This window comes from Rhipicephalus sanguineus, chromosome 9 (genome assembly GCF_013339695.2).
Source record: "Rhipicephalus sanguineus isolate Rsan-2018 chromosome 9, BIME_Rsan_1.4, whole genome shotgun sequence".
NCBI lineage: Eukaryota > Metazoa > Arthropoda > Arachnida > Ixodida > Ixodidae > Rhipicephalus > Rhipicephalus sanguineus.
Window position 1 is genome coordinate 13,404,929 of NC_051184.2, and position 25,619 is coordinate 13,430,547.

Here is a 25,619-nt window from a genome sequence, read left to right on the forward strand (position 1 = left end):
GGCTCTCGAGGGAGTAGAGTCCCTAAGCGATGCAGCATTTATAGTAGAACCCATGTGATTGACGGAGACAACAGAAAACCTAGCCGAGTGACCGTACTGAGCGGCGTCGACAAAACACACTGAACTAGAATCGTTCCTGATGTTCTTAAGAAGCGTGATGGCTCTCGCCCTGCGCCTGCCTACGTTGTGCTGTGGATGGACGTTCCGTGGGAAGGGAGAAACTTGAATGGCAGTACGCTGTTCATCCGGAAGCTGAAGACGGCGCTCCTCTACAAGCGCAGGACTGATACCTAGGACGGACAGAATCTGCCTACCAGCCGGCGTAGATGACAGACGCACCAGCTGTGCAGTTTGTTGAGCTTCAATGATCTCCTCTAGGGTGTTGTGGACACCCAGCTGCATGAGCCGTTCAGTGCTGGTCCGCTCGGGGATGCCCAGCACCCTCTTTATGCTCTTCCTGATCAACGTTTCCAGCTTCTTCTTTTCGAATCCGTACCATGCGTGCATGGCAGCAACATACGTAATATCACTCATCAGGAATGCGTGAAAGAGCCTCAGGAGATTGTCCTCTCTGAGTCCCCCCCTTCTGTTCGAAACCCTATTAATCAACCTGATCATGTTCTCCGTCTTGGTGGAAATCTTGGCAATGGTCCGCCCATTGTACCCGTTGGACTCAATTACCATGCCCAGCACTCTAATAGCATAGGAAGAAATTAATATAATTGGAGCAGGCAAGAACCTTTGCAAGTGGGCAGCCTGGTGGGCAGTCTTCTTGATCAAGAAAACCAGTTGATCAAGTTGCGGGGCAAGCTCGAAAGCTGGGCTTCTGAACGTGCTCGAGTCCACTGCCTTATTCATCGCCTTGTTACAAGACGCCGCGATCGCTGAAAGCTGCCATATGACAAGCAAGGCGAAGCAGGTTAATAGGAGACTAAAGCGGAAACCTTGTTCAGCTCTCCTCATCAGCTCACAACAGCTTGGATGTGGAGCAGCAATGATTCTATTCCTTTTCTAGGAAAGAAAATGAATTTCCCGAGAGCGGGAGAGCGTTTGACCGGTCCATAAAACGTTTACTGGTTCCCTCACATATTTTCATCGCCAATGATGCAAATTTCAGGCCAGGCAGTACAAAATGAAAAGATTAGGCTTGTGCGAATAGAAAATTTTAGGTCTGAAGTGAATTTGAAGCGAATAGTGAATTGGTCAAAGCAAATTTCGAAGCGAATTCGAATAGTTTATATCACATATTATAAAGAAAAATCAGCATATCTGTCATGACCCAACTAACCAGCACAATATTTTGAAGATTGAAACAAGGCATATGCATATGTCATTATTTTTGGTTCAAAGGGAAGTGGAAGCAACTTTGAGTAATAGCAGGATTTGACTTTCGGTAGAAAGCAAGTGATAGCCTGTAAATATGTTAGGTTTTAAAATTTACTATACTTCGAGCATATAAGCCGGTATAACAAGCTTTTAAACTTAAAAATGATGAATCGATGCGAGGGTAATACAGTAAAACCTCATGAATTCGAACTCTGTTATTTTGAAATCCCGCATAATTAGAAGGATTTCTTTGGCCCCGTATTTTCAATGTAAATTTGAGTGGATAATTTGAAGTGGCGGTCAGTACCAGCCCGAATAATTCGAAAACTTTGGGTTCCCCCCCGATTCCCCGATCCCGATTTAGCCGCAAATCCGCAGAAACGATGGCCCTTAGAAGCCACAAGGCAATGCAATGTGGTGATACTAATGAGTGACCAGTGAAGCATCCCAGCCTCGCTGCTGCCAGCGCAAGAAAAAAGCTAAACAAAAGGCGGTCTCGTGATCAGCTGAAATGTGCGCCTGCGGAAAAGGTGTGCTTCACTGCAAGACAGCGGTGACAAGCGGGCAGCATGACGCATGCTTCTCTCAACGTCAGCACGTCATGATTTACCCATTCTTTCTGGGAACATAAAGAAATTAATAAAGGGCGGTCTGACAGAATTCGCGATGTATGCGAACCTCCGAATAGCGGTTGTTCCGGCAATTTGCGCACTTGCACTGCTGGCGGAGGACTTGCCTGCAACGCCTACTTCGAAAACTTAGTTCCAAAGCTTCAATGATCATGTTTTCCACTCAGAACACATCGCGAATTCCGTCACACTGGTCATTATTAAATTCTTTATTTTACCAGAAAGAATGGGCAGATGGTCGCATCATGACGCACTGACGCTGCAAGGAGCAGGTAACATGCTGGCCGCGTGTCACCACTGTGTTGCAGCGAAGCATGTCTTTTCCACAGGCGCGCATTGCAGTTGACGACGAGACCGTTTTAGATGCGAAGCATCTTTTAGCAGAGTTCAAACCGGTGGTGGTGGTGGTGGTGTGCGGCGTGACCACCCTTACTGCGCATGCGCAAACCCTCTCCACTCCCCTTTCCCCTCTCCACTCCTCTGAAACGCGGGCTCGACATACCGAAATTCTCTCCTACGCAACGCCGCGATGAGCGCCAGCGCATCCCCTCCCCCTCTCTCTCCTCTCCTAAGCTGCCCCCCTCTCGCGCGCCTGTCGACCGCGTTCCCCACTCGCCCTGTGAGAATTAACGGCCAGGCTAGAGGGAAGACATGACACGCGTAGCGTTCCTCTTCGCGTTCCACGACGCAAGGTCGGTAGCATGCCCGAGGTCGGTAGCATTCCCAACGAACGCCAACGGAACGCGATCGTGCAAGTGCTCCAGCTTTGCATCGCCTCATGGTCTCCTTTAGCGGGAGATGGCGTAATTTTTTTTTTACAGCGAAAGCTGTTATTAGATCACAACAAGGGCCGTTTTTGGGGCCGTAGTTGTCCGCCGCCGCCGCCGTCCGTAACCACTATCGCTTGAAATAAGAAAAAAAAATGAAGTAAGAAAAAATTTCCAGGATGGAACGAGGTTCGAACCTGGGCCGTCTGCGTGGGAGCCCAGTGTTCTACCTCGGAGCCATGCCGGTGCTTGAAACTACATTACAAAAAGACCCTATACAGGCTTCATGTCGGGAAGGAACCACATTAGCATATGTAATATAGCGTGGTAGAAGAGTAAATTAACAACCAAGCATCACGCAACGCGAATATTGTAACCAAGCGTCACACAATGATAATTGCGCAACGAGTGGTTCGTTGAATGCTTCCAACCCATTGCAAATGGCTCAGCCATAATTCTTCATCGTCATCAGTCACAGCATCAACAAAGTGCACATAATGCCTTAAAGGACTTTAGCGGGTACCACGATTCTCCGCAGAATGACGAAAAATGAAATAGTGACTGCTTCCCTACTTCAACAAATTATGATCATTTATAGCGTAGTGGGTTCCTCGCAAGTGCACTTCTATTGGTTGCCAAGCAAGACCATAAAGCTCCCATGATCCACTTCCTGAGGGTCTCAATAAAGTTCTTTCCCTGTCCCTCTCTTTCTCATGTTGACCTATGTTATATAGCGTGGTGGGAGAGTAAAATAACGACCGGGCGTCACACAATGTGAATTACGTAACTAGTGGGTCGTTTAAAGCTTCCAACCCATTGCAAATGGCTCAGCCATAATTCTTCATCGTCATCAACCGTCGCATCAACAAACTGCACGTAATGCCTTACATATGGTAGCTCGTTTCTCCGCAGAATGGCTAATAATGCCGTGGTGGGTGCTTCCCAACTTCACAAAAATTATGATTTGTGGTGTAGTGGGTACATTGCTAGTTTACTTGTATTGGTAGCCACAAAAGAGTTCATAACGGGCTCTAGAAATGTCGCTCTTCGAGCTTTCGCTGTGACTGCTGCGCTTTCCGCGCAAGGCCTAGCGTTTTTTTTTTCCCTCTTTCTTTTTTTTTTCTTGCGCTGGCAGCAGTGAGGCCCGCTGTTTCCCCGGTTTAGCGGCAAAATTGGGACCAGGTATTGCTGGAAGACATAAGCCTCGTAGCTGCAAACTAGCAGGAACAGCAAACGACCACCTCTGATTACTTCCAGTAATTCAAAGTTCCTTGCATCCCGCTTTGGTACGTTCGGTTAATTCGAAAAGCTGCTTAATTAGATTTTTCACAGTCCCAGTGACTATGAATTAACGAGGTTTTACTGTATGTTCATTTAAACTTGAAGTGGGGCTCCGCGACAGTGCGGATTTCTCCTGGAAAGGTGTACTCACGGTACAGCACACCTCCACTGCAGTGAAACCACCTTTACAGGCGATTACACGCGGTTTATATATGTCTATTCGTTCATTTCGAATACTTCGAAATTTCCTAGAATTTAAATCGGTTTCGAAGCGAATTCGAATACTGTAATATTCGTTCGAATATTCGAAGTGCTCAAATATTCGCACAAGCCTATAAAACATGACTGACAGCTCCAACGTTATAGAGCCCCTGCTATACGGTAGCCTCCTCTGCATTATTTAAAGGAGCACCGACACAAAAAATTTGCACTTTGTTTTTCTGTTGCAATGAGTAGCTAATGGCCCACTTATCATGGCTGGAAAGCCGGTTTGCTTGAGCGTGCAATGGTTAATTATTGAGATAAGTGCCCAGTCGTTTCGGTTTCAGAGAGCGCCGAGTGAGGCGGGACCCAGAGTGGTTTTCGTGTAAACAAAGCTGGCTATGCGCATAACCGCGTGCACATGAGCCCCGTGTTGACTACTCTTCTGAACGAAAGCTTCCTGGGTGCTGCTATAATCCCCTCTTAGGCGTTGTAAATGTGTGTGACCCCCCCAGAAAATGCACTTGCACTGCCGAGGCAAGGACATCAGCCTTTGTACTCCCGTGCAAGTTTACCTCCCCTTTCCGTTGAAAAGGTCTGCTAGGAGAAAGCGCTCACAACTGGATCGTGGCAGCCGGCACAAACTCGTGACACAGGTGGAGGCTGGTTGTTCACACGAAAACCAATACATCTTCAAAAGTGCGCTTAGTGAACACAGACACAAACGAAAAAAAATTCAGGATATAAGGCAACGAGCGCTCTCCTCAACGAAAACCAAAGGCGCGTTTCGCATGCAGTGGCACGACATGCACTTTAACACTGATCTGAAATATGTTCTAGGCTATATTATCTGTTGATATTTCATAGATTATGCGTGTGTGTCCACACCAAATCTATCCCACAACTTATCTCATCTTCAAAATTTTGTGTCAGTACTCCTTCAAGCGAAAGTCGCGAAAACATCACATTGGTGGCCCGCATCACAGAAACCCTACAATGAGAGGTTGTGAGACGTGGAGGACAATCTCCACAGCAGAATCGTAGGGCAAATTTCATGACATAATCATGCGATTCTGTATTGAAGGAAAACTTTGCCTTAGTTGTTGGTTTCCCAGTGTGCCCCTGACAATGACGACTCAAAAGTGGGGGCTCCGTTCCCCTAACTTTTCTCAGTGGAAGGCTGGCGCCCCACTTGCCCCCCCCCCCCCCCCCCCCCCCCCCCCCCCCCGGTAAATACGCCTATGCAACTAGCTCAGCTTGCCACTCTAGTGAAAAAGCTTGCTAGCTTGCTATAAACACACACTCGATGGTAGAAATAATCACCATCTTGCTAGCTTGCTATAAACACACACTCGATGGTAGAAATAATCACCATCTCGAAATTTTAAACGTGCAAGTATTTTACGTTGACACAATGAGAAAACTGTTTGTCTGTCATGTAAGACGATTATTGCTATGAAGTACCAAATATAAAACAAAATAAATTTTCTTGGTGGTTCTGAGGCTTAAACCCATGCATGTCTTAACCACTGGGCTACACATCCATGCTTGCAGAATGTGAATATATATCGAAACCATATGAATGTGTGGTACTGGCGATACAAAAACAGAAGGGACAGACAACTGCCCAGAACTCGAGTTTCGATAACCCCACTAGTATTGGAAAGACTCTATAACTTATTGGCTGAAACGAGACCTGTTTTTCTCATTAGACGTAGATTTATATTTTTATTTCTTCACTAAAGTCACTTCTGGTGCCTCGCGCGGCAGAAAAGCGAACATGAATAGGATGGCGATCACGTGACCTTTTACTGATGGACTTGGTTAATGGTCTCTATATCAGTTTTGGAATACAGTACACTTCATATATTATAATCTTTGCTAACCTAAAAGTTTGTAGTGAGCAGAACAGTGGCACCACCTTCACTTGACATATAATCCAAGGCTCATGAACGGCGGCACGTGGCCTCTGTGACTAGTAATGCGATGAGAGGGGCTAGTTGGTTCACGTTGGCTTGGTGATGCGCTTACGGTAGGGAGACGTTACAAAGTACACAGGACACAGTGTTAACAGGACGAGTGCAAACTTCAACTGGTTTTTATTATTCATGCGTAGACATATAAATATAAGTTCACAAAAACACGTGGAAAGAGATAGTACACTTGACTCCGCCTATGTGACGTCCATCACGAACTCGATTTCCGCAGGAGATAGTTTTATCGACGGCTCGCTGACGCATGTTTCGGCGCCCAGGGATGCCATGACAGCAGCTTCGTAAACTATTCTCTCCCTGTCGTCTTTTATCCGCTTTACAATAGTTGTTTTTTCGAACTGGGGTACGCATGCGCATTGGTTACAGTGATGAATTCCCGGGATGGGTAATCTGTTGACAGTTGTACCGGTGTTCTCTAAGCCTAGTGTTAACACGTCTTGAGGTCTGTCCAATATATTGTTTTCCACATCTTAATGGCAAACTGTAAACTACTGCTACATCACACTGAACGAGGCTTGGTCTGTGGCCTATTTTACATATCTTTCCTTCTTGCGTTTCTTGCGTGTTATTAACCTTTTTACACAACCCTAGCAATATTTGAGGGGCTGAAAATGAAACCGGCACGTCGTGTTTCTTGGCGATCTTCTTTAATCTATGCGATATTTTGTGGACATAAGGGATGACCACGGGTCGTTGCCATTGTTTTTCGCTTCCAACTTTTTTGCTTTTTGTAGACATGTTACGAAGCATTTTTTTCAGCGATAGCCACAATTATGGAATCAGGAAAGCCGCTAGCTTTTAACCTCTCTACCTGTGCACTCAAACTCTTTGAAATCATGTGGTCGCAGGATTTTTTAATAGATTGTGAAAGACATGCCTGCGCAACACTTCTTTTTACGAGCTTTGAATGGCCGCTGTCATAGCTCACAAGGCCTTTGTCACCTTTCGTCATATAGGCCCAGCATGTGTGACGGGGATTTAGGTACATTTCAACGTCCAGAAATTTCATAACATTCTGTCTTGGAAGTTCTATCGTGAATTCTAACCCTTTAAACACATCATGAAAGGTGTCCAAGACATATTGTGCGGTTGTTTGTAACTGACATTCAGCATCAAAACACAAAAGAAAATCGTCCACACATCGAAAACAGGCTATGACACCTAATTTTTACAACTGTCAACAGATTACCCATCCCGGGAATTTAGCTACTCACTGTAACCAATGCGCATGCGTACCCCAGTTCGAAAAAACAACTATTGTAAAGCGGATAAAAGACGACAGGGAGAGAATAGTTTACGAAGCTGCTGTCATGGCATCCCTGGGCGCCGAAACATGCGTCAGCGAGCCGTCGATAAAACTACCTCCTGCGGAAATCGAGTTCGTGATGGACGTCACATAAGCGGAGTCAAGTGTACTATCTCTTTCCACGTGTTTTTGTGAACTTATATTTATATGTCTACGCAAGAATAATAAAAACCAGTTGCAGTTTGCACTCGTCCTGTGTACTTTGTAACGTCTCCCTACCGCCAGCGCATCACCAAGCCCTCTGTGACTAGCTCCAGCAATGCATCGTTTCCAAAGCTAATCGCGGAGGTCACGGGCAGCATGGAAGTTCTGTAGACAAGTTGGAGAAGTACCACGAGTGCCTCGCGCGCAAGGCAGTAAAAGGATTTCACATGACGATCAGCGTTCGGAAAACTGATTCTACCACCTATTTCTATTAAAAAAACGGTTGAAAATGTCAAAATGAAGGTGGTTATCCACATTTGCACTTACTCTTGTGAAAGTAGAACGCTGAGGATAGTGAACAGTTTGCGAGGAGGGCTATCGGAATTATCAATTCTCAGCGTTGCTGGAGGAGGCACTCGTACTCTTTTTAGTGGCTTCTCAGATCGAAAAATTCTTCTTACAAAATATGCACACGCTTTGGGAATCAACCGCTGCAGGTTTAGCCTTTACTGAGGGGGAGCTTTTCATTGCACTGTAAAAAACTGGGTCAAAAAAATTCAGCTGTCAGGCCCTTTCAAAGGAAGACACCTGCTGTGAAGGCTTTGTTCATATACACTTAAATAACAGAAGGATGGAAAGCTGGGCGAGTTGGTACGCTTGCATTATGAAAGGAAATGGCACAAGAAGAACAAAGTGGAAAGAACTGGTGTCCTTGCTGTGCCTTCTGCTTCTGTTTTCTTTTCACAATTGGAATGACACCTCTCTAGGACTACGCTGCCATCAAGCGTTGCACACATTGGGAAAATTCCGACATTGGGAAAATTTAATGCCAGCCCAGCGTTTCGAAGATCATGGGTGGGCCTTTCGTTGAGCCGTTCCAGAGCGCCGACGAGCGCTAGAAAGACGCCACGCAAATGCTGCCCGAAATAAAAGTTCCCAGGAACACTGGCACTGTAGACTTTCCCATGGTAAAACACCACGTGTAATTCAAACATTGCAGGTCTGGGCTCCACCGAAGGCAAGGGTGCTTCTTGTCCACATTAATTAATTTTCTTTTATTTACTACACTACGTTTAAAAATAACAAACAATGTCCCCTTTGCGTTTCTTGGCTTAACTGTCTGTTGGATTCAACCTGACAAAAGAAACGAGGCCCTTGAGCAATTCCCCTGCTTTCGTTCTATGCTCACACATCGCTTGGACAATTTACAAGGGAGATTCTGCTTGGATTTTTTCATTTTGCATGTGAATGCATGCACACACACATAACATGTGCACGAACATACCTAAGGGGGGTCGAACTCCCACCCAAAAATATTTCTGGCGATGTCCCTGCAACACACCATGTTTAGCTGTGTAGATTGCAGTGATACTCTTTGAGATTCTATATAATGCTAAGTGGTGGGATTTGTTCTGATCACGCAAAGCAGTACTCACAGAGATGGGCACATAGACAGCCAGGGAGTAGCCATAAAGACAGAGCGTCTCCAGCAGGGAGTACCGGGACTCAACCTGGCGATACTTCAGCATCGCCCAGAGCACCAGTGGCACCATGAACATGTACACCATTATCGCTGTTGACGCAAATGACACTGCAGCAAGGAAGCACAATGACAAAGGATAAGTGCATCTTCCTCGCTGTACAGCACACTCAATGGGGAGCAACAATATTTGTATCACCAAAGACCTAGCCAAATCCATTTGCATGAGATATGCACAAAACATTTGTTTCCATAGGAAGAACTTACATATGTCTTTCTGTGATACACATGAATGGATCAATAAGGGACGGCGCAGCCAGCTGCCTCAAATGCACACGTCAATGTTTTGCTTGAGTGCAGAACTCACACGGTAAAAAAGGCACGAAGCGCTTCGGCGTTCCTGTCGTTTGCCTACGACTATGGTGGTGAATCCTAGGAACGCCAAAATGCTTCGTGCCTTTTTAAGACTTTATTGTCTTTAATCTACTGCTGTGATAGCCGCGTACCTTCGAAGCTACACAGTCGCTAACAATGATCCTGTCGATGGCGACCACTGTTTGGTCCGCAGCAGTTGCGGCAAGCATCATCGGTTTGACACAGTGAGCGTTGGATGCACTTGCACTTTCAGTTTTGTCGTCACCATACATGATCGCGTCGACAGTGACCATGGTTTCGTGCACAGCGGTTGTGGCAAACGGTACAGTTCCGTTTTGAATCCGTGTGTGCTGGCCACACGCATACTTCCAGAACCTCCAGAGCATGCTGCCATTGGCCGCCACTCTACAGTTTCTGTACCCATGTCCGTATCACGACCTACTATACTCCTGACCTGCCCAGATATCGGGGGTCCAATGGAAGCGCGCGTCCCCGCTCTCGTTCAACCGCTTGCCGTAGGTGGCGCTTCCTATAACCTGTTCGTCTGCTACTCTGCGACCGTTTGGACGGCGCTGGAGTAAGAACGCCTGTATTACGTGACGAACTGCCGGCATTATGTGACTGTTTCTGCAAACTTAGACCGAGGGTCAAGTAAGCTATTCTGTGCGGCTAAGTATTTACTGCGCACTGGTTGACTAACGTGAGAAGCCGTAGACTTGCATAGTGTAGGACGGCTGTGTCCTTTTAAATGAAAAAAAAGTTCTAATTCACTTTCCGTTTTTTTATTTCCAAAGTATTTCGCATTTGTGAATAATAATTACATGATATGAGCGCTCTGCGCTGGAGAAACATCATCACGAGCGGTAAATTGACGTCAGCGGACAGGTGCTGACTAGCGCCACAACGCTCGTAGGTTACATCCCTAGCGGCAGTAGGTATGAACTAGAACGTGGGCGCTGGAGAGGGCACATCTGGGCAGGTCAGGAGTATAGTAGGTCGTGGTCCGTATCACCCGTTGCAATGTGGAAAAGTGTTCAAAATGTCCAAATTTTTGCCATTCACACAATGGAATTTGGCCGGGGAATTTCACGAATTCACCTCTGACTGAAATTCGTATCAGTCGGGTTCGTATCACCAAGATTCTATTGTAGTAAACAACAAGTGAAGGCGTGAATATTTAAAATCTCAAATACGAATCGAATACTATTTCATTTATTTGATTCGTATCCAATTCAAGAAAGCCCTAATCAGATTTCCCAAAATATATGGCCCCAGCTGAATTGTCCCATAGATGCTAACTGTGGCCCTCAATTCACCCTGTGGCTGAAGCTACAATGTGCCACAAAAGGTCCGACTGATAATGCAGCATGCACACTCAGATGAGCATCGTGCCACTGCACAAAAGAACTACATGGTGTGGGAATCGAGCATGGCCTCTCCTTTGGCACCTCGTTCCCCAGCTGGCGCGTGTGCTGGCCCCACGGCTCGAGCGGTGGGAACCGCCATTAATCGGCGACATGGCTACCGTGGCTACGCCGCCAGGCTCTTTTGCCTGGTGCTAGCCATGCATCGGTGTTCCCCGAACGGCGTCGCATGTCCGGACCTGTCCAAACTATGTTCGTCGCACAACACGCTAGCCTACGTCACTGCACTTTGCCAGTCCTCATTGGCCGCCAGTGACAACCCCCTCTCCCAGGAGCTTGCTTCTGTCTGGCGCTGGCTCGCCGCGTCATATGCTCTCAGGCCTGCACGAGGTTGACGCACTGCTCTGGCAGGCGGCTCCTCGTTCATGCGCTCGACTGCTGCCCTTTGTGTGATAGTCGTAGTGCCGCTGGCAAGCGTACTCGACCGACCTTGCGGAGTTTCCCTATCGGCCTGCAAGACCGTGATTGTCGCACTGTGCTGAATAAACCCGTATTTTTTGACAACCTGCCTCGAGTGCCTTTTCTGCGCCGTGTCGGAGAGTAGCGTCTTTGTTTGCTGTGGCAATGAAGGATGTCGCGTCCCTTCCTGGTCGCCTCGTAGTGTAAGCTTCGTGCAAAACCACAGTGGCTACAAAGGGAACACACCTCCCATCAGGCATACATACAGGAGCATACATACATACACACACGAGCACCGTGAGCAAGTGTGAACAACAGAGCATCCAACCTGAGGATACAGATGCATAGAGCAGTAAGTAGGCATCTCAGATGGAATTGAGCAGTACATCTTCCAGGCATAGAGCACAACAGTGCTCGCAGGTCGCAAGCTCCAGCATTTTTATTTGTGTTCAGCACCACTGATAAATTTGTTTGATATAAAAAAACATCTGAGCAGCCACCTGACACTTCCATGCTGAATGTGATGGAAGCGAATGTGATGCAAGCGAATTAAATGTGGCTTTTCGTTCAAAGCTTGTCGCTGCATTCTTCATTAAGCTTTCCAAGAGTCCCTGAAAGGTTGTAACTTTTGATTTTTTTCTTTTTTATCATAACACTCCCTTGAATCACTGTGAGGTTCTTAAATTGTGAAATCGCCACCGAAAGTGAGAAAGATCGATTCATAAATGTGGACTCCCTGATAAGAGTGCTGGAGACATCACCCAACAAGCCCAACTAATGGCCAATGGCAGGGGAGATCAGCATACCAGACTGAATTAGGAAAATCTCCTATTCCAGGGTCACTACATAAATGTGCACTATACATCCATGAAAACCAAAGCACTTGCAGCAGCAATCAAGGCAGTTATGGAACCAGGATAACCCATGAAATGTTTTACGCACTAGGATCGAAAGTTGGCCTAGTTGAAAAGCTTGCATATTTATCAAAGCGCAAAATGACAAAGTCTGGGAAAAACGGAAGGCATGGACAAGCGATGACTCGCAATAGATTACTTTATTCGAAAAATTACATAAAGGTAATGCACTGGCTGACACAGAACAACCCCCCGTTTCTTCTGTGCATCATACCTTACATGACTAGCACAAAAAGTTTAATAAACTTGAATAGTGCAGCTATGCCAGCAGCACAAAGAGATGAACATTGTGGGTTCCAGTAAACTTTTGTAAAACATGGTGAAAAGCTATATGAGAGTTGATGCAGTGTGTGACACTGATGCATTAAAGGGGCCTTGCCAAACTTTTCGAAGCACTAACTGTCGAACGAACTCACTATCAGAGTTCACTGCCTAATGAATCGATTTCCACAAACATTTTTTAAATCCATCGTCAAGTATGAGCAGAGTTACAGGAATGTGTCACACGCTTTAAGTGCATTCTCTCCTTTCGTCCCGACAAGCGTGCCAGAAGTTATGGGCTATGTCAGTGAACGTGATGACCTTGAGCAGTTTCTCGTTATTTTCTTTCTCTGAATGACTCGGCTCACTGTTGGTGTGATCACGAGCGCACTAGTCTCAATAACGAGTAGGTCTAGCACACTATACAGCGCTGAGCTGGCATGTGGAGGCACACTGTGGCAGTTGTGGTAACTATGCAGCACCAGAGTGCTCAAATAAGCCAATAGCTGTGTCCATCCCTCTGTTGATATTGTCAGGCCTGTCGATGACGTTACTGGCCGAGAGAAGAGTGAGTGATTTCCAGCTGTCTTTGAAACATAACTGTAAGTTCCCTGCCACGTGCAGTGCTCTAATATTTGGCTCACATTTTTAAGGGAACCTCAATTACCGACCATGCTCAAGAAGTGTAGCAGGGCCCATTTAAAGCATAAAAAAGTCCTCTCATCAAAATGCTCACTTCAGCGACACCCCCTGTTCAGCTATTTTTCATCACTTCAAGCCTCCATCTGCCCCGGAACTCATGTATAGTGTGGACTTATCCTTCAACACATTTTGGGCATGCATGTCCCCACCTCGGGTGTAGTCAGTGTGCCAGAAGTCCTTGGTCTGGCCAGCTGTCTCCAGGTAGCTGGCCACATTGCTGCTCACTGATGTGGTCACCACCAATGTCAGGCCAACCCATATGGGCCCTGCAAACACATTTCCTCTGCAGTAACAATTCAAAATACAAAACAAAGTACACATGGCACAACACAACACAAGGCAACGGACATGCAAATTTATAAAATTGGACAACACAACAGCAAAAGAGAGAACTCACTTTGGATACCTTAAAAAAATCTGTAATCTATCCAACTGCAGCAAAAAGATACAGCATGCAGCTACAACTGATGCTAGCTGCAGCCCGATAAAGCGAAGCTGTATGTAACTCAGTCAGTTGTGCACTCAACCCTCGATATAACGAACATGGATATAACGAATTATCGGTTATAATGAAGTAAATGAATAATAGCCTTGTCATAGATACAGTGCTACAAATAAACGTTTATAACGAATTTTCGGATATAACGAAGTTATTTTCGTGGCAGATGCGACTTTGTTATAATGAGGCTTTAGTGCACATCAGTCTGCAGAAAACATCCTGACACCTTCTAGTGAAGCATTTTGAAGCATTAAAGTGAAATCCCTAGCACCCTCTATGGAGTGGCGGAAGACACTAACGCATCACAGGGGAAAAAGTTTTGTAACCGGTTTTGGGATTTGAAACCGGGCCACCAGACTCCAAAGGCAAGTGTCTTAACCACTAGGCTACACACACACGCTCTCAAAATGTGAATATATCTGACTCATATGAATGCCCCAGGGTGTTCATATGTTGATGTAAGAAGGCTTATATTGCCCATGGAAAAATGTCTTCCCAGCAATGCGTTTGCATTTAAAAGTGAGGCCGGCTTTAAAGGCCCCCTAAATCACCCAGAGGTCGAAATTTGGTTGTGGTGTTACAGTTATGCACGAGTCTTCCATAAACACGTAGCCGAGAGATTTTTTCGAAATGGTGCCGTAATAGCGGAGTTACACGCATTTGGTGATACGAAAGCGGCCCTCGTTTCCTTTGTTCTTTCTTTCGCTACGTTCCGTTCAAATAATAATATCTGGGGTTTAATGTCCCAAAACCACAATATGATTAATGAGAGACACCATAGTGGAGGGCACCGGAAATTTCGATCACCTGGGGTTCTTTAATGTGCACCTAAATCTAGGTACACGGGCCTCAAACATTTTCACCTCCATCGAAAATGCAGCCGCCACAGCTGGGATTTGATACCGCGACCTTCAGGTCAGCAGTCGAGCGCCATAACCACCAGACCACCGTGGCGGGGCTCGCTACACTCCATTCATCGTCTCGTCTCTCCTCCTGGCACCTGATTGCCGTGTGAGGAGGAAGAGTGGCAAGCAGACAAACAGGTTCTTTTTGTGGACGCCATGACCTGACGCAATTGGTGATGTCATGGCCAACACTGGGGATACTAAAAGAACCAGAAAGGAGCACGGGATAGTTTTTTATTTTTATTTTGCATGTTTATAACGAATTTTCAGACATAACGATACTATCTCCATGCCAGGTGCAATACTGTTGTAGTGAGGCTCGACTGTTATAGTACTCACCATAGAGGTCAGGGTTAGGCCTGATGTGCTTCTCGAGATAGGATGGGCTTGAGAACTGGGGCACAGCTGACCACAGCAGCCGCCTGAGCACATCATCGGTGGTCACGTCAAAGAGGCTCTGGTAGTAGCTGAACTTCCAGAATGATGGTGCGCTGACGCCTCTCTCTCTGTTCAGCAGCTGCAACATTCAAGTTCACAACAGCATGCCCAAAAAGCCTCGATGTCATTATTCAACCAGATTGCATGCATGTCAATCACTCAATCCAGCATACCTTGAATGGCCATAAATGTAGATGGGAAAAATTTTAAATGCCAGCAGTCACACTACAAAGTTCAAATTTTCTAATATACACCTATAAAAATGGCAACTTGGGCAAGTTGATATCGGTTCATACTTCTAATAACAGTGCACCAACAAAACGAACACACTAAAGGGGGAGGAAACGACACACACAACAAGCGCTGACTCGCAACTGAAAGGTTTATTCCATGTCACACACACATATATAAGTAAACGTCAAATGCAGCACACGGGACATGGATTGCCACCACTGTCTTGTCTAAGTAAGATGAGTAAGATGAACTTATGGAAACACCTGCCACAGAAAATCAAATTCTTTGTCACACAGATCAATTGACGCCTGGCTTACACAATTATCTTTTTCCTTAACAATGTGACAAGATTCTGCCACCTCCCGATTAATCTGCTGCCAGTGCTTATAAACAATCCTCGTATCTGTGAAAACGGGGGAGCATCCACACGAACGAACGTGCAAGGCCAGATTAGAACTCGCCACTGTTTTCAAAGAAGCATTGTGTTCCTTAAGCCTCGTGTTTATACACCGTGCCGTCTGTCCATAATACGTTCTACCACAAGACAAAGGAATCCTGTACACGACCCCACCCTCACACGGCACAAACTTCTGGGCGTGCTTGATTTCACATTTGTTCTTGTGACGAGCTTCCTGGTTGACCATGGGGCACATCCTGCTAAGCTTGTTTTTGGCAGAGAACACAATGTTGACGCCGAACCTGTTCCCGACATTCTTGAGCCCGTGGCCCAACTTGTGCTTGTACGGAATGACCGCATATTTTGTAGGTTTCTGTCGATCGGCCGTACCATGGTGTGACAGGTTCGTTTAATAAAGCAACTAGAATGAGTTGTGCAATACTATTCTCGTATAAGAGACGGAGGTGAGCGTTTGATTTTCAGACAAATGAACATACATTTTCACACACACAAAAAAAAAAGTAAACGAAAGGGTAACACTAGAATGAACAAACGGTAAACTAACAAGCGTCAGCCTGACCACAACTACATAGAGTTCTCCTTAAACAAGGGAATCTTATCCTAAGCTTAAAATCGTGCTAGTCCACACGCTAACGTCGTCAGAATAGTCCTGATGTGGAAACAGAGCGGTACGGCTCACCAACGGTCTGGGCAGACAAGCAGTCAGGTGAGGAGGACGGGGTGGTGGAAGTCCACAAGCTCGGGCCCTCAGCCCGACGGCTCACTTCCGCTCCCGGTGGATGCAGTCATCGGTGGTGCTGTCTCCCGCCCGAGCACCACAACCACGCCATACCGGGGCCTCAGCAATAGCCACGCTGGTAGAATAGTCGCCAGGTCCTCGTGATGGCTTGCTCCGGCCAGGTGGACGCCTTCAGAGCCCGGGTACAAGCGCCCGACAAGCTCGCGTTCCGCACCCTAGCCACGTTCTTTGAACCACCAGCACAGCTCTTCTTCTTTTTTTCTTTTTCGGCGCAGTGGCTCTTGGCGATTTCCTTATTTTGCGTTTTTTTTTCCCATGCTCCGATGTTCGGCGCGCTCGCGCAAGTAGCACGTTGTACGTCGTCCTCGTCGTTTTTGCTGCTCCAACCATCGGAAGCACCACACTCGCGCACTTCACTCATAACACATGGGTTCCTTTCTTACCTGCCGCAACAGTTTCTCGCACGCTGAAGACACAAACAGCTTGGCATCTACAAAGAATGGTGTGCCGTTGCCGATTCGACTACAGAGAGCTTATGGAATAGCATCCGCCCGACTTTGCCAAGGAGAACAAAGGTTCCTGAGCTTTCAGGTCCTTTCCTTAACCTCGCAGGGGCGCCTGTTGTGGAAAATCATCTCGAAGTCCTCAAGTTTGGTCCAAAGTTTTGCTTGGAACCCAATTTAAAACCTGTTGACACCTTGGTTATGGCAAGGAATGTTGCAAGGATGGCGCAGGAAGGAGAGAAAAGACGATGTGTATCAGAGTACGTGGATGAGCTTATACGATGCAATCCACAGAGCGGCAGAGCAGTCACTAGGATGGAATCCAATGGGAGACACTTGAGGGACAGGAACCTGAAGCTTGTGACGCCTGACAAAGAGGGCTTTTTCGTGCTGTTGACGGATGGTCAATATGAGGTGGCGGCTGATGCCGCCATAGCCAAGAATTTCAAGCAAGTAGACGTAAAAACCCAGAAAGTGAAGGAGCAAGCTAAGAAGTTGTCGGAAGCAAAAAATCTGACGCATCTCGTGAAACAAATGGGAAAAGCAAAAGAAGCTCATCTACAAGTGTTCCTCACTATCAAGACGCACAAGCCGGAGCGACCGTTCTGCACAATAGTATCGGAAAAGGGAAGTTGGCAGCATCTGGTCTCTGGTTTATTGCAACGCATGCTTGAAACACTGGACGTCAAGGACCCTTTTAAGGTGAAGAATTCAGAGTTGATAACAGAAGAATTGCGCTCATGAAGGTTTGACGGGTGTTTTGTCTTTAGTGCTGACGTTGTTAATCTGTTTTACTTGCTGCCGCATCCAGACCTACTTAAATGTATCAAAGGATGCATCACCGATGACAACAACGAGCTTCAATTCATTGAAAAGAGTGGGATTTCAGTCGAGTACTTCACCAAATTGCTCACATTCTACTTGAATTCTACGTTTATTACATGGAAAGGAAAGGTGCTTCTTCAAAAAACCGGTGTAAGTATCGGGTCAAGAGTGGCCCCTATACTAAGTGATATCTTCCTTGGGAAAGTCGACACGGCACTTCAAGTTAGACTGGCCGATACGGTGAAAGGCGTTTTTCGATACATGGATTGTAAAGGCGTTTATTGACGGCGGGATCGATGGCGACGATGCGCAGCGACGACAGTAACGACAGAGCGCAGACTCGCAGACTCTCACGAGCAAGCGCACGAGGGGCGTGCTCTCCGAGAAGAGGCGAAGAGGGCGACCCACTAGAAGGCGCTCAAGAGGCGGCCCATTACAGCGTTCTAATGCTTCTGTACAATTACCCCGGGTACGCAAAGGGAGCCGCCCGGCGACCTAACAGCTGGTCACTATGAGCGGGTCATGGTAGGGCTTGAGGCGCTCCACGTTCACAATGTCGCGCCCTCGACGGCGCATGTCTGAAGATGGCTCAATGGGTTCAATCAGGTAGTTGACCGGGGACGTGCGTTCGACGACACGGTAGGGGCCTTCGTATTTGGGCAGTAGTTTGGAAGAGAGGCCAGTTGCAGCGGTCGGGACCGAGAGCCACACGAGCGCTCCAGGGAGGAACGTGCACTCAGAAGTGGTGGTGCCACCGCGAATGCTCTTCTGCCGCTCTTGTTCGTGCGTTGTAAAGGTCTTCGCAAGCTCGCGACATTCTTCAGCAAGCCTGGCTGTGTCCGAAATAGGCGCACATTCAGATCGATCCGGCCTGTAGGGAAGGATGGTGTCGATGGTGTGCGACGGGTGCCTGCCGTACAATAAGAAAAATGGCGAGAAACCAGTAGTGCTCTGAGAGGCGGTATTGTAGGCGTACGTGACGAAGGGCAGAATGGCATCCCAATTTGTGTGGTCGGCTGCGACGTACATTGAGAGCATGTCGCCAAGCGTGCGGTTAAAGCGTTCGGTGAGGCCATTCGTCTGCGGGTGGTAAGCAGTAGTTTTGTGGTGAACGACGTTGCACTCTTTGAGAATGGCTTCGACGACTTCCGACAAGAAGACACGGCCTCGATCACTGAGCAGCTCCTGGGGCGGACCGTGACGCAGCATGAATCGGTGGAGCAGGAAGGAGGCCACATCGCGCGCTGTAGCCGCTGGGAGGGCGGCGGTTTCGGCGTATCGCGTTAGATGGTCAACAGCGACGATGGCCCAGCGGTTACCAGCCGAAGTCAGAGGAAGTGGTCCATACAAATCGATGCCCACGCGCCCAAACGGACGGTTAGGGCAAGGTAATGGTTGTAGACCTGCTGGCGACACGTGCGTTGCAGGTTTTCGGCGTTGGCAATCGAGGCAGGAGCGAACAAACTTCTGCACGTAGCGGTACATCCCTCGCCAGAAGTATCGTTGTCGAATGCGGTGGTAAGTTTTGGTTACCCCAGAGTGCGCGCATTGCGGGTCAGAGTGGAAGGCCTCGCATATTTCAGAACGCAGACTGCGGGGTATCACTAGTAGCCACTGGCGGCCGTCGGCGTTGTAATTGCGTCGGTGCAGTAGGTCGTCACGAATGGCGAAATGGTGGGCTTGACGACGCAACGCGCGAGTGGATGGTGTTGCCGACGGATCCGCCAGCAAGTCGATCAGCGAGGTGATCCATTTATCCTTGCGCTGTTCGGTAGCCATGGTGTGAACGTCGATTGAAGCAACAGCTATGTGAGATACTGAGCAGGGCGCATTGTCGTCAGGCAAGGGAGAGCGCGAGAGCGCGTCGGCGTCAGCATGCTGGCGTCCGTTGCGGTACAGCACGCGGATGTCGTAGTCTTGCAGGCGAAGTGCCCAGCGGGCGAGACGCCCTGAGGGATCCTTCAATGTCGACAGCCAGCATAGTGCATGATGGTCGGTGACGACATCAAATGGGCGACCATACAAATAAGGTCGAAACTTTGTAAGGGCCCAGATGATCGCCAGGCACTCTTTTTCCGTGACTGTGTAATTGGTCTCGGCTCTGGTAAGCGTACGGCTTGCGTATGCCACGACATATTCGGGGAACCCTGGTTTGCGCTGCGCAAGGACAGCGCCGAGGCCTACACCGCTGGCGTCCGTGTGTACCTCCGTTGGGGCCGTAGGATCGTAGTGGCGTAGTATGGGAGGCGACGTCAACAAACGACGGAGCTTTGCGAAAGCGTCGTCGCACTCTGACGACCACGAATGGAGGGGCCCGTTACTTCCGAGGAGCTTCGTCAGTGGCGATATGATAGTCGCGAAATTTCGAATGAAGCGCCGAAAGTAGGAACACAGTCCTACGAAACTGCGCAGTTCTTTGACGGACGTAGGTTTCGGGAACTCGGTCACGGCCCGAAGCTTGGCTGGATCGGGAAGAATTCCGTCCTTCGACACGACGTAGCCGAGGATTGTCAGCTGTCGTGCTGCGAATCGGCACTTCTTTAGATTGAGTTGCAGACCGGCGTCGCTCAAACGCGTCAAAACATGCCGTAGGCGTTGAAGATGCGTGGAGAAGTCCGGAGCAAACACGACGACGTCGTCGAGGTAGCACAAGCACGTGTGCCATTTCAGGTTGCGCAGAACGGTATCCATCATGCGCTCAAAGGTGGCGGGCGCATTACACAGCCCAAACGGCATGACGTTGAATTCGTACAGGCCGTCGGGCGTGACAAAGGCGGTCTTCGGTCGAGCGTCATCAGCCATAGGTACTTGCCAGTACCCTGAGCGCAAATCGAGAGATGAAAAGAATTCGGCGCCTTGCAGGCTGTCAATCGCGTCGTCTATTCGCGGTAGTGGATACACGTCCTTACGAGTGATCTTGTTGAGTCGTCTGTAGTCCACACAGAACCGCACAGAACCATCCTTCTTCGCAACAAGAACGACAGGAGACGCCCAGGGGCTGTTAGAGGGTCGAATGACATCGCGTCGAAGCATGTCGTCGACTTGCTCGGTGATTACACGGCGTTCTGCGGGAGATACGCGATATGGACGTTGCCGCAGTGGCAGGTGGTCGCCAGTGTCGATGCCATGCGTAACGGCCGACGTGCGGCCGAGAGAAGTTTGAGCGACATCGAAAGACGGGCGAAATTCTTCCAACAGGTCCAGAAGCTGAGAACGCTGGACCTGCGTAAGGCTGTCAGCTATGGAGGAACCAAATACGTCAGCGGTTGATGACCCAGACGTCGAAACAGCACTGAGCGTACTGGAACTTCGGCCGTGAGAGTCATCGGGCTCGTCTATAACTTGTGCGTCTTCGAGGGGTTCCACGCTGCCGAGACATTCCCCTCGCACCAACGTAACACTGTACGAAGAGGGGTTTATTACAAAAATAGAGGTGCTGCCCTGAGTGATTTGAACGGTCGCGAAAGGCACCAGCAAGCCTTTCTTCGTGCAAACACGGTCATATGGCGACAGGAGTGCAACGGTGTCGGATAGACTGGCGCAGTAGACTGACACCGCCGTTGACGAGTTTGCAGGCACTTTGACGTCGTCTTTGACGAGTACCTTGCTCGCAGCCGATGGACTGTCTGCCGGCGTCAAATCAGAGAGTGGTGAGAGCTCTATTTCGGCGGGTGCGCAATGAATTACGGCGTCGTGGCGGGAGAGAAAATCCCATCCGAGGATGACGTCGTGAGAGCATGCGGGAATTATGATGAATTCGACGGCGTACAGAGCGTCCTGAATGATGACACGGGCTGTGCATACCGCCGTCGGTTGAATACATTGGGCGCTGGCTGTACGGAGGGAAAGACCGGAAAGTGGCGTCGTCACTTTTCGTAGCAGGCGGCTTAGTTTAGCGTCCATAACGGATACAGCGGCTCCAGTGTCGATAAGGGCAGATGCGCGAACCCCGTCCACAAAAACGTCTATCACGTTCGATGGGCTTCGCTGAGGGCTTTCGCAGTTCGATAGCGTCGCAGCCCTTGCCTCGTGGACTGCGACGGCTAGTTTTCCTGGTCGCGTGCGACCGGACGTGGGCGCATCGGCGACAGTGAGCGACGTCGGGGAGACGGAGAGCGCCGAGTAGATGGAGCTTGGCGTGACGTCGGTGACAGAGGCGTAGGTGGGGCGTAAAATGTGCGGTTTGACTGGCTGGTGGCGGGCGACACGACTTGAGGCGGCTGGACGCGATTGCAATAACGCGCCACGTGGCCGGCGTAACCGCATGCGAAGCATATGGGGCGGTTGTCAGGTGTGCGCCATCGGTTTGCTGGAGCAAGGCCCGCCCATGGCGCAGGACGTGATTGACGGGGCAGCGACTGATATGACTGCATCGTGGGCTGCGGTCGTGGCCTCTGCATCACGTCAGCGTAGGTGGCCGGCACAGCCGCTTCGAAGGACTGATGCCTAGCGGCGGCTTCAGCGTAACTGTGTGGGGCTGCCGTCGGTATTACTGGGGACGTCCTTGCGACAACTTGGGCGTAACTCAGTGGTGCAGGAGCCGGACGGTGCTGGTGGTACTCAGGCATGACCTCCGCGATTTCCTGCTCAATCGCTCGACGGAGGGGAGGGAGAAGGGTGGTTGACGGCTGGTGAACGTACTGAGGTTGAGCAAAGTCCAGCAGTGAGAACTGGCGCGCGATTTCCTCGCGCACGAATGACTTCACCTCTGCGAGCAAGGCGGAGTGATCGGATATGGTCGACAAGCCAGCGAGCTCGGCGTCGCGGGACGGAGAACGACGGGTCATCGACCGCTGCCGGCGCAGCTCCTCGTAGCTCTGGCAGAGCGTGATGACCTCGGCCACTGTGCTGGGGTTTTTGGCGAGCAGCATCATGAAGGCATCGTCGTCGATGCCTTTCATAATGTGCCTCATCTTGTCAGATTCTGACATGGTGGCCTCGGCTTTCTTACACAAATCGAGGACGTCTTCAATGTAGCTAGTAAAGGTTTCGCCGGCCTGCTGAGCTCGTTCTCGCAAACGCTGTTCGGCCTGCAGCTTACGAACGGCAGGGCGGCCAAACACGTCGACGATGGCGGTCTTGAAAGCGGACCACGTCGGGAAATCGGATGCATGGTTGTTGTACCACATGCCTGCCACACCCGCGAGGTAGAAAACCAAGTTGCTCAGCTTGCCGGCTTCGTCCCATTTATTGGGGACACTCACCCGTTCGTAAATCGTGAGCCAGTCCTCCACATCGGTGCCATCCGCGCCGGTGAAGACAGGAGGGTCGCGGATACGGGGGACACCGGGACAAGCGGTTGGAGTAGGAGGCGGCGTTTGCTGAGCGGCGTCTTGCGGCATGGTAGATGGCACGGTACGGGATCGAAGCTCCAGGGGCATCAGATGGAGACCGAAGTTGTGGGGACGGTACAGCACTCTCCACCACTTTGTAAAGGCGTTTATTGACGGCGGGATCGATGGCGACGATGCGCAGCGACGACAGTAACGACAGAGCGCAGACTCGCAGACTCTCACGAGCAAGCGCACGAGGGGCGTGCTCTCCGAGAAGAGGCGAAGAGGGCGACCCACTAGAAGGCGCTCAAGAGGCGGCCCATTACAGCGTTCTAATGCTTCTGTACAGGATGATTATTTAATCTTTCTGCCAAAAGCAATTGGACCCAAACGCATAACTGAAGTCATGAACGCAATCCAAGAAGAAGGCATGGGACTATGCTTCACCAAAGAAATGCCCTCAGACAACCAGATTCAGTTTCTGGATTTACAGCTTAACTTTCAAAGACATCATACATGCTGGTTTTACAACCCAAGGTCTACAAAACCCCTTTTGAATTTTAAATCAGTACATTCCAAAATAGTGAAGCGAGGCATTGTTGCTTCAACGCTGGGATCAGCTCTGAAGAAGTCATGTGAACACTGAGTTAAAGAGAGCTTTTTTAATCAAGTGCAAAGAGTGCAGGAAGCAGGGTTCCCTCTTTCCGTTGTGTCTTCAGTGTGCGAGAAACTGTTGCGGCAGGTAAGAAAGGATCCCATGGTACGGCCGATCGACAGAAACCTACAAAATATGCGGTCATTCCGTACAAGCACAAGTTGGGCCACGGGCTCAAGAATGTTGGGAACAGGTTCGGTGTCAACATTGTGTTCTCTTCCAAAAACAAGCTTAGCAGGATGTGCCCCATGGTCAACCAGGAAGCTCGTCACAAGAACAAATGTGAAATCAAGCACGCCCAGAAGTTTGTGCCGTGTGAGGGTGGGGTCGTGTACAGGATTCCTTTGTCTTGTGGTAGAACGTATTATGGACAGACGGCACGGTGTATAAACACGAGGCTTAAGGAACACAATGCTTCTTTGAAAACAGTGGCGAGTTCTAATCTGGCCTTGCACGTTCGTTCGTGTGGATGCTCCCCCGTTTTCACAGATACGAGGATTGTTTATAAGCACTGGCAGCAGATTAATCGGGAGGTGGCAGAATCTTGTCACATTGTTAAGGAAAAAGATAATTGTGTAAGCCAGGCGTCAGTTGATGTGTGTGACAAAGAATTTGACTTTCAGCGGCAAGTGTTTCCATAAGTTCATCTTACTCATCTTACTTACACAAGACAGCGGCGGCAATCCATGTCACGTGTGCCACATTTGACATTTACTTATATATGTGTGTGTGACGTGGAATAAACCTTTCAGTTGCGAGTCAGCGCTTGTTGTGTGTGTCGTTTCCTCCCCCTTTAGTGTGTTCATTTTGTTGGTGCGCTGTTAGTAGAAGACACCTATAAAAATTTCATTGTTTTTTAAAAGGACCCTAAAACAGTTTTGAAGATTTTGTACAGTTGCACTAAGCCAGTAGAGCAGGTCCTTCAGATAATTAGTAGACCAATATAAGTGCCACACATGAAGTGTTGAAAATTAACAGGGAATGTCACTAGATAATAATATAATAATAATTGTTGGCGTTTAACGTCCCAAAACAACGATATGATTATGAGGGATGCCGCAGTGGAGGGCTCCGGAAATTTCGACCACCTGGGGTTCTTTAACGTGCACCTAAATCTAAGTACACATGCCTCAAGCATTTTCGCCTCCATCGAAAATGCGGCCGCCACGGCTGGGATTCGATCCTGCGACCTTCAGGTCTGCAGTCGAGCACCATAACCACTAGACCACTGGGGCGGGTTAATGTCGCTAAAGCCAAACTTTTCGAAAAGTGGACTTGTCTTCATCAAGCCAGCAACTGCCTCACTAAAGGCACATGTGAAGTCTTCGTAGACTTTCGAAATACCATTCCAGAAACTTCGTTACGCTTGTTTCCTGCCAAGAAAATGCTTAGTTTGAAAGAAAAGCACGCTTCAGTGGTTTGCATACCATTAGCGCAATTCAAACCAGCCGCCTCCGAAGTACTCGTGACCACGGTGTATGAAGGAGAGGTGACATCTGCTCGGATGCACAGCGGAGCAGCCGCATCGAAATGTTGTTCACGTTCACCTTCTTTCTACTAGATGGCGATAGGTGCATCGGGGGCCAGAGTAGCACGTGTAAAACTGCTGGGCACCACTTCACTTCGCTCTGCCTGTGACGCCACGTTTCATGCAAAACATCAATATTCTGTTAAACTATTTGTAATCCGTGATAGTTTTCTTTCACCGTGTGAACTTATGTATGGTGCATGGGCCCAAAAAGCGATGTGAAAAAGTGTTTCGCCCTTGCACGACAGGGTCCAAGTTGTGTACTCGGAAACTCTCATTGTTTTCTGTGCCGAAAGAAGAGCACCTTTGGGTATGGAGCAATGCCACACCTCGCAATGATCGGACGTTACAGTCTACCAACCACCTCCGCGAAAGGCACTTAAAGCCACATCAGGTGAC

General features: G+C 48.7%; 1 protein-coding gene across 3 annotated transcripts in view; it reads right to left on the reverse strand.

The window, feature by feature from the left end:
- The window catches only part of LOC119404614 (protein YIPF1), a 45,749-nt gene that overhangs the window by 10,063 nt on the left and 10,067 nt on the right, over positions 1-25,619 (reverse strand). For all 3 annotated transcript variants that reach the window (XM_037671178.1, XM_049418945.1, XM_049418944.1), the window contains exons 4-6: positions 14,947-15,124; positions 13,353-13,469; positions 9,085-9,239 (exon numbers count right to left, since the gene is read on the reverse strand). In XM_037671178.1, the coding sequence (XP_037527106.1) occupies positions 9,085-9,239; positions 13,353-13,469; positions 14,947-15,124 (450 nt within the window). The remainder of the gene's footprint in view (positions 1-9,084; positions 9,240-13,352; positions 13,470-14,946; positions 15,125-25,619) is intronic.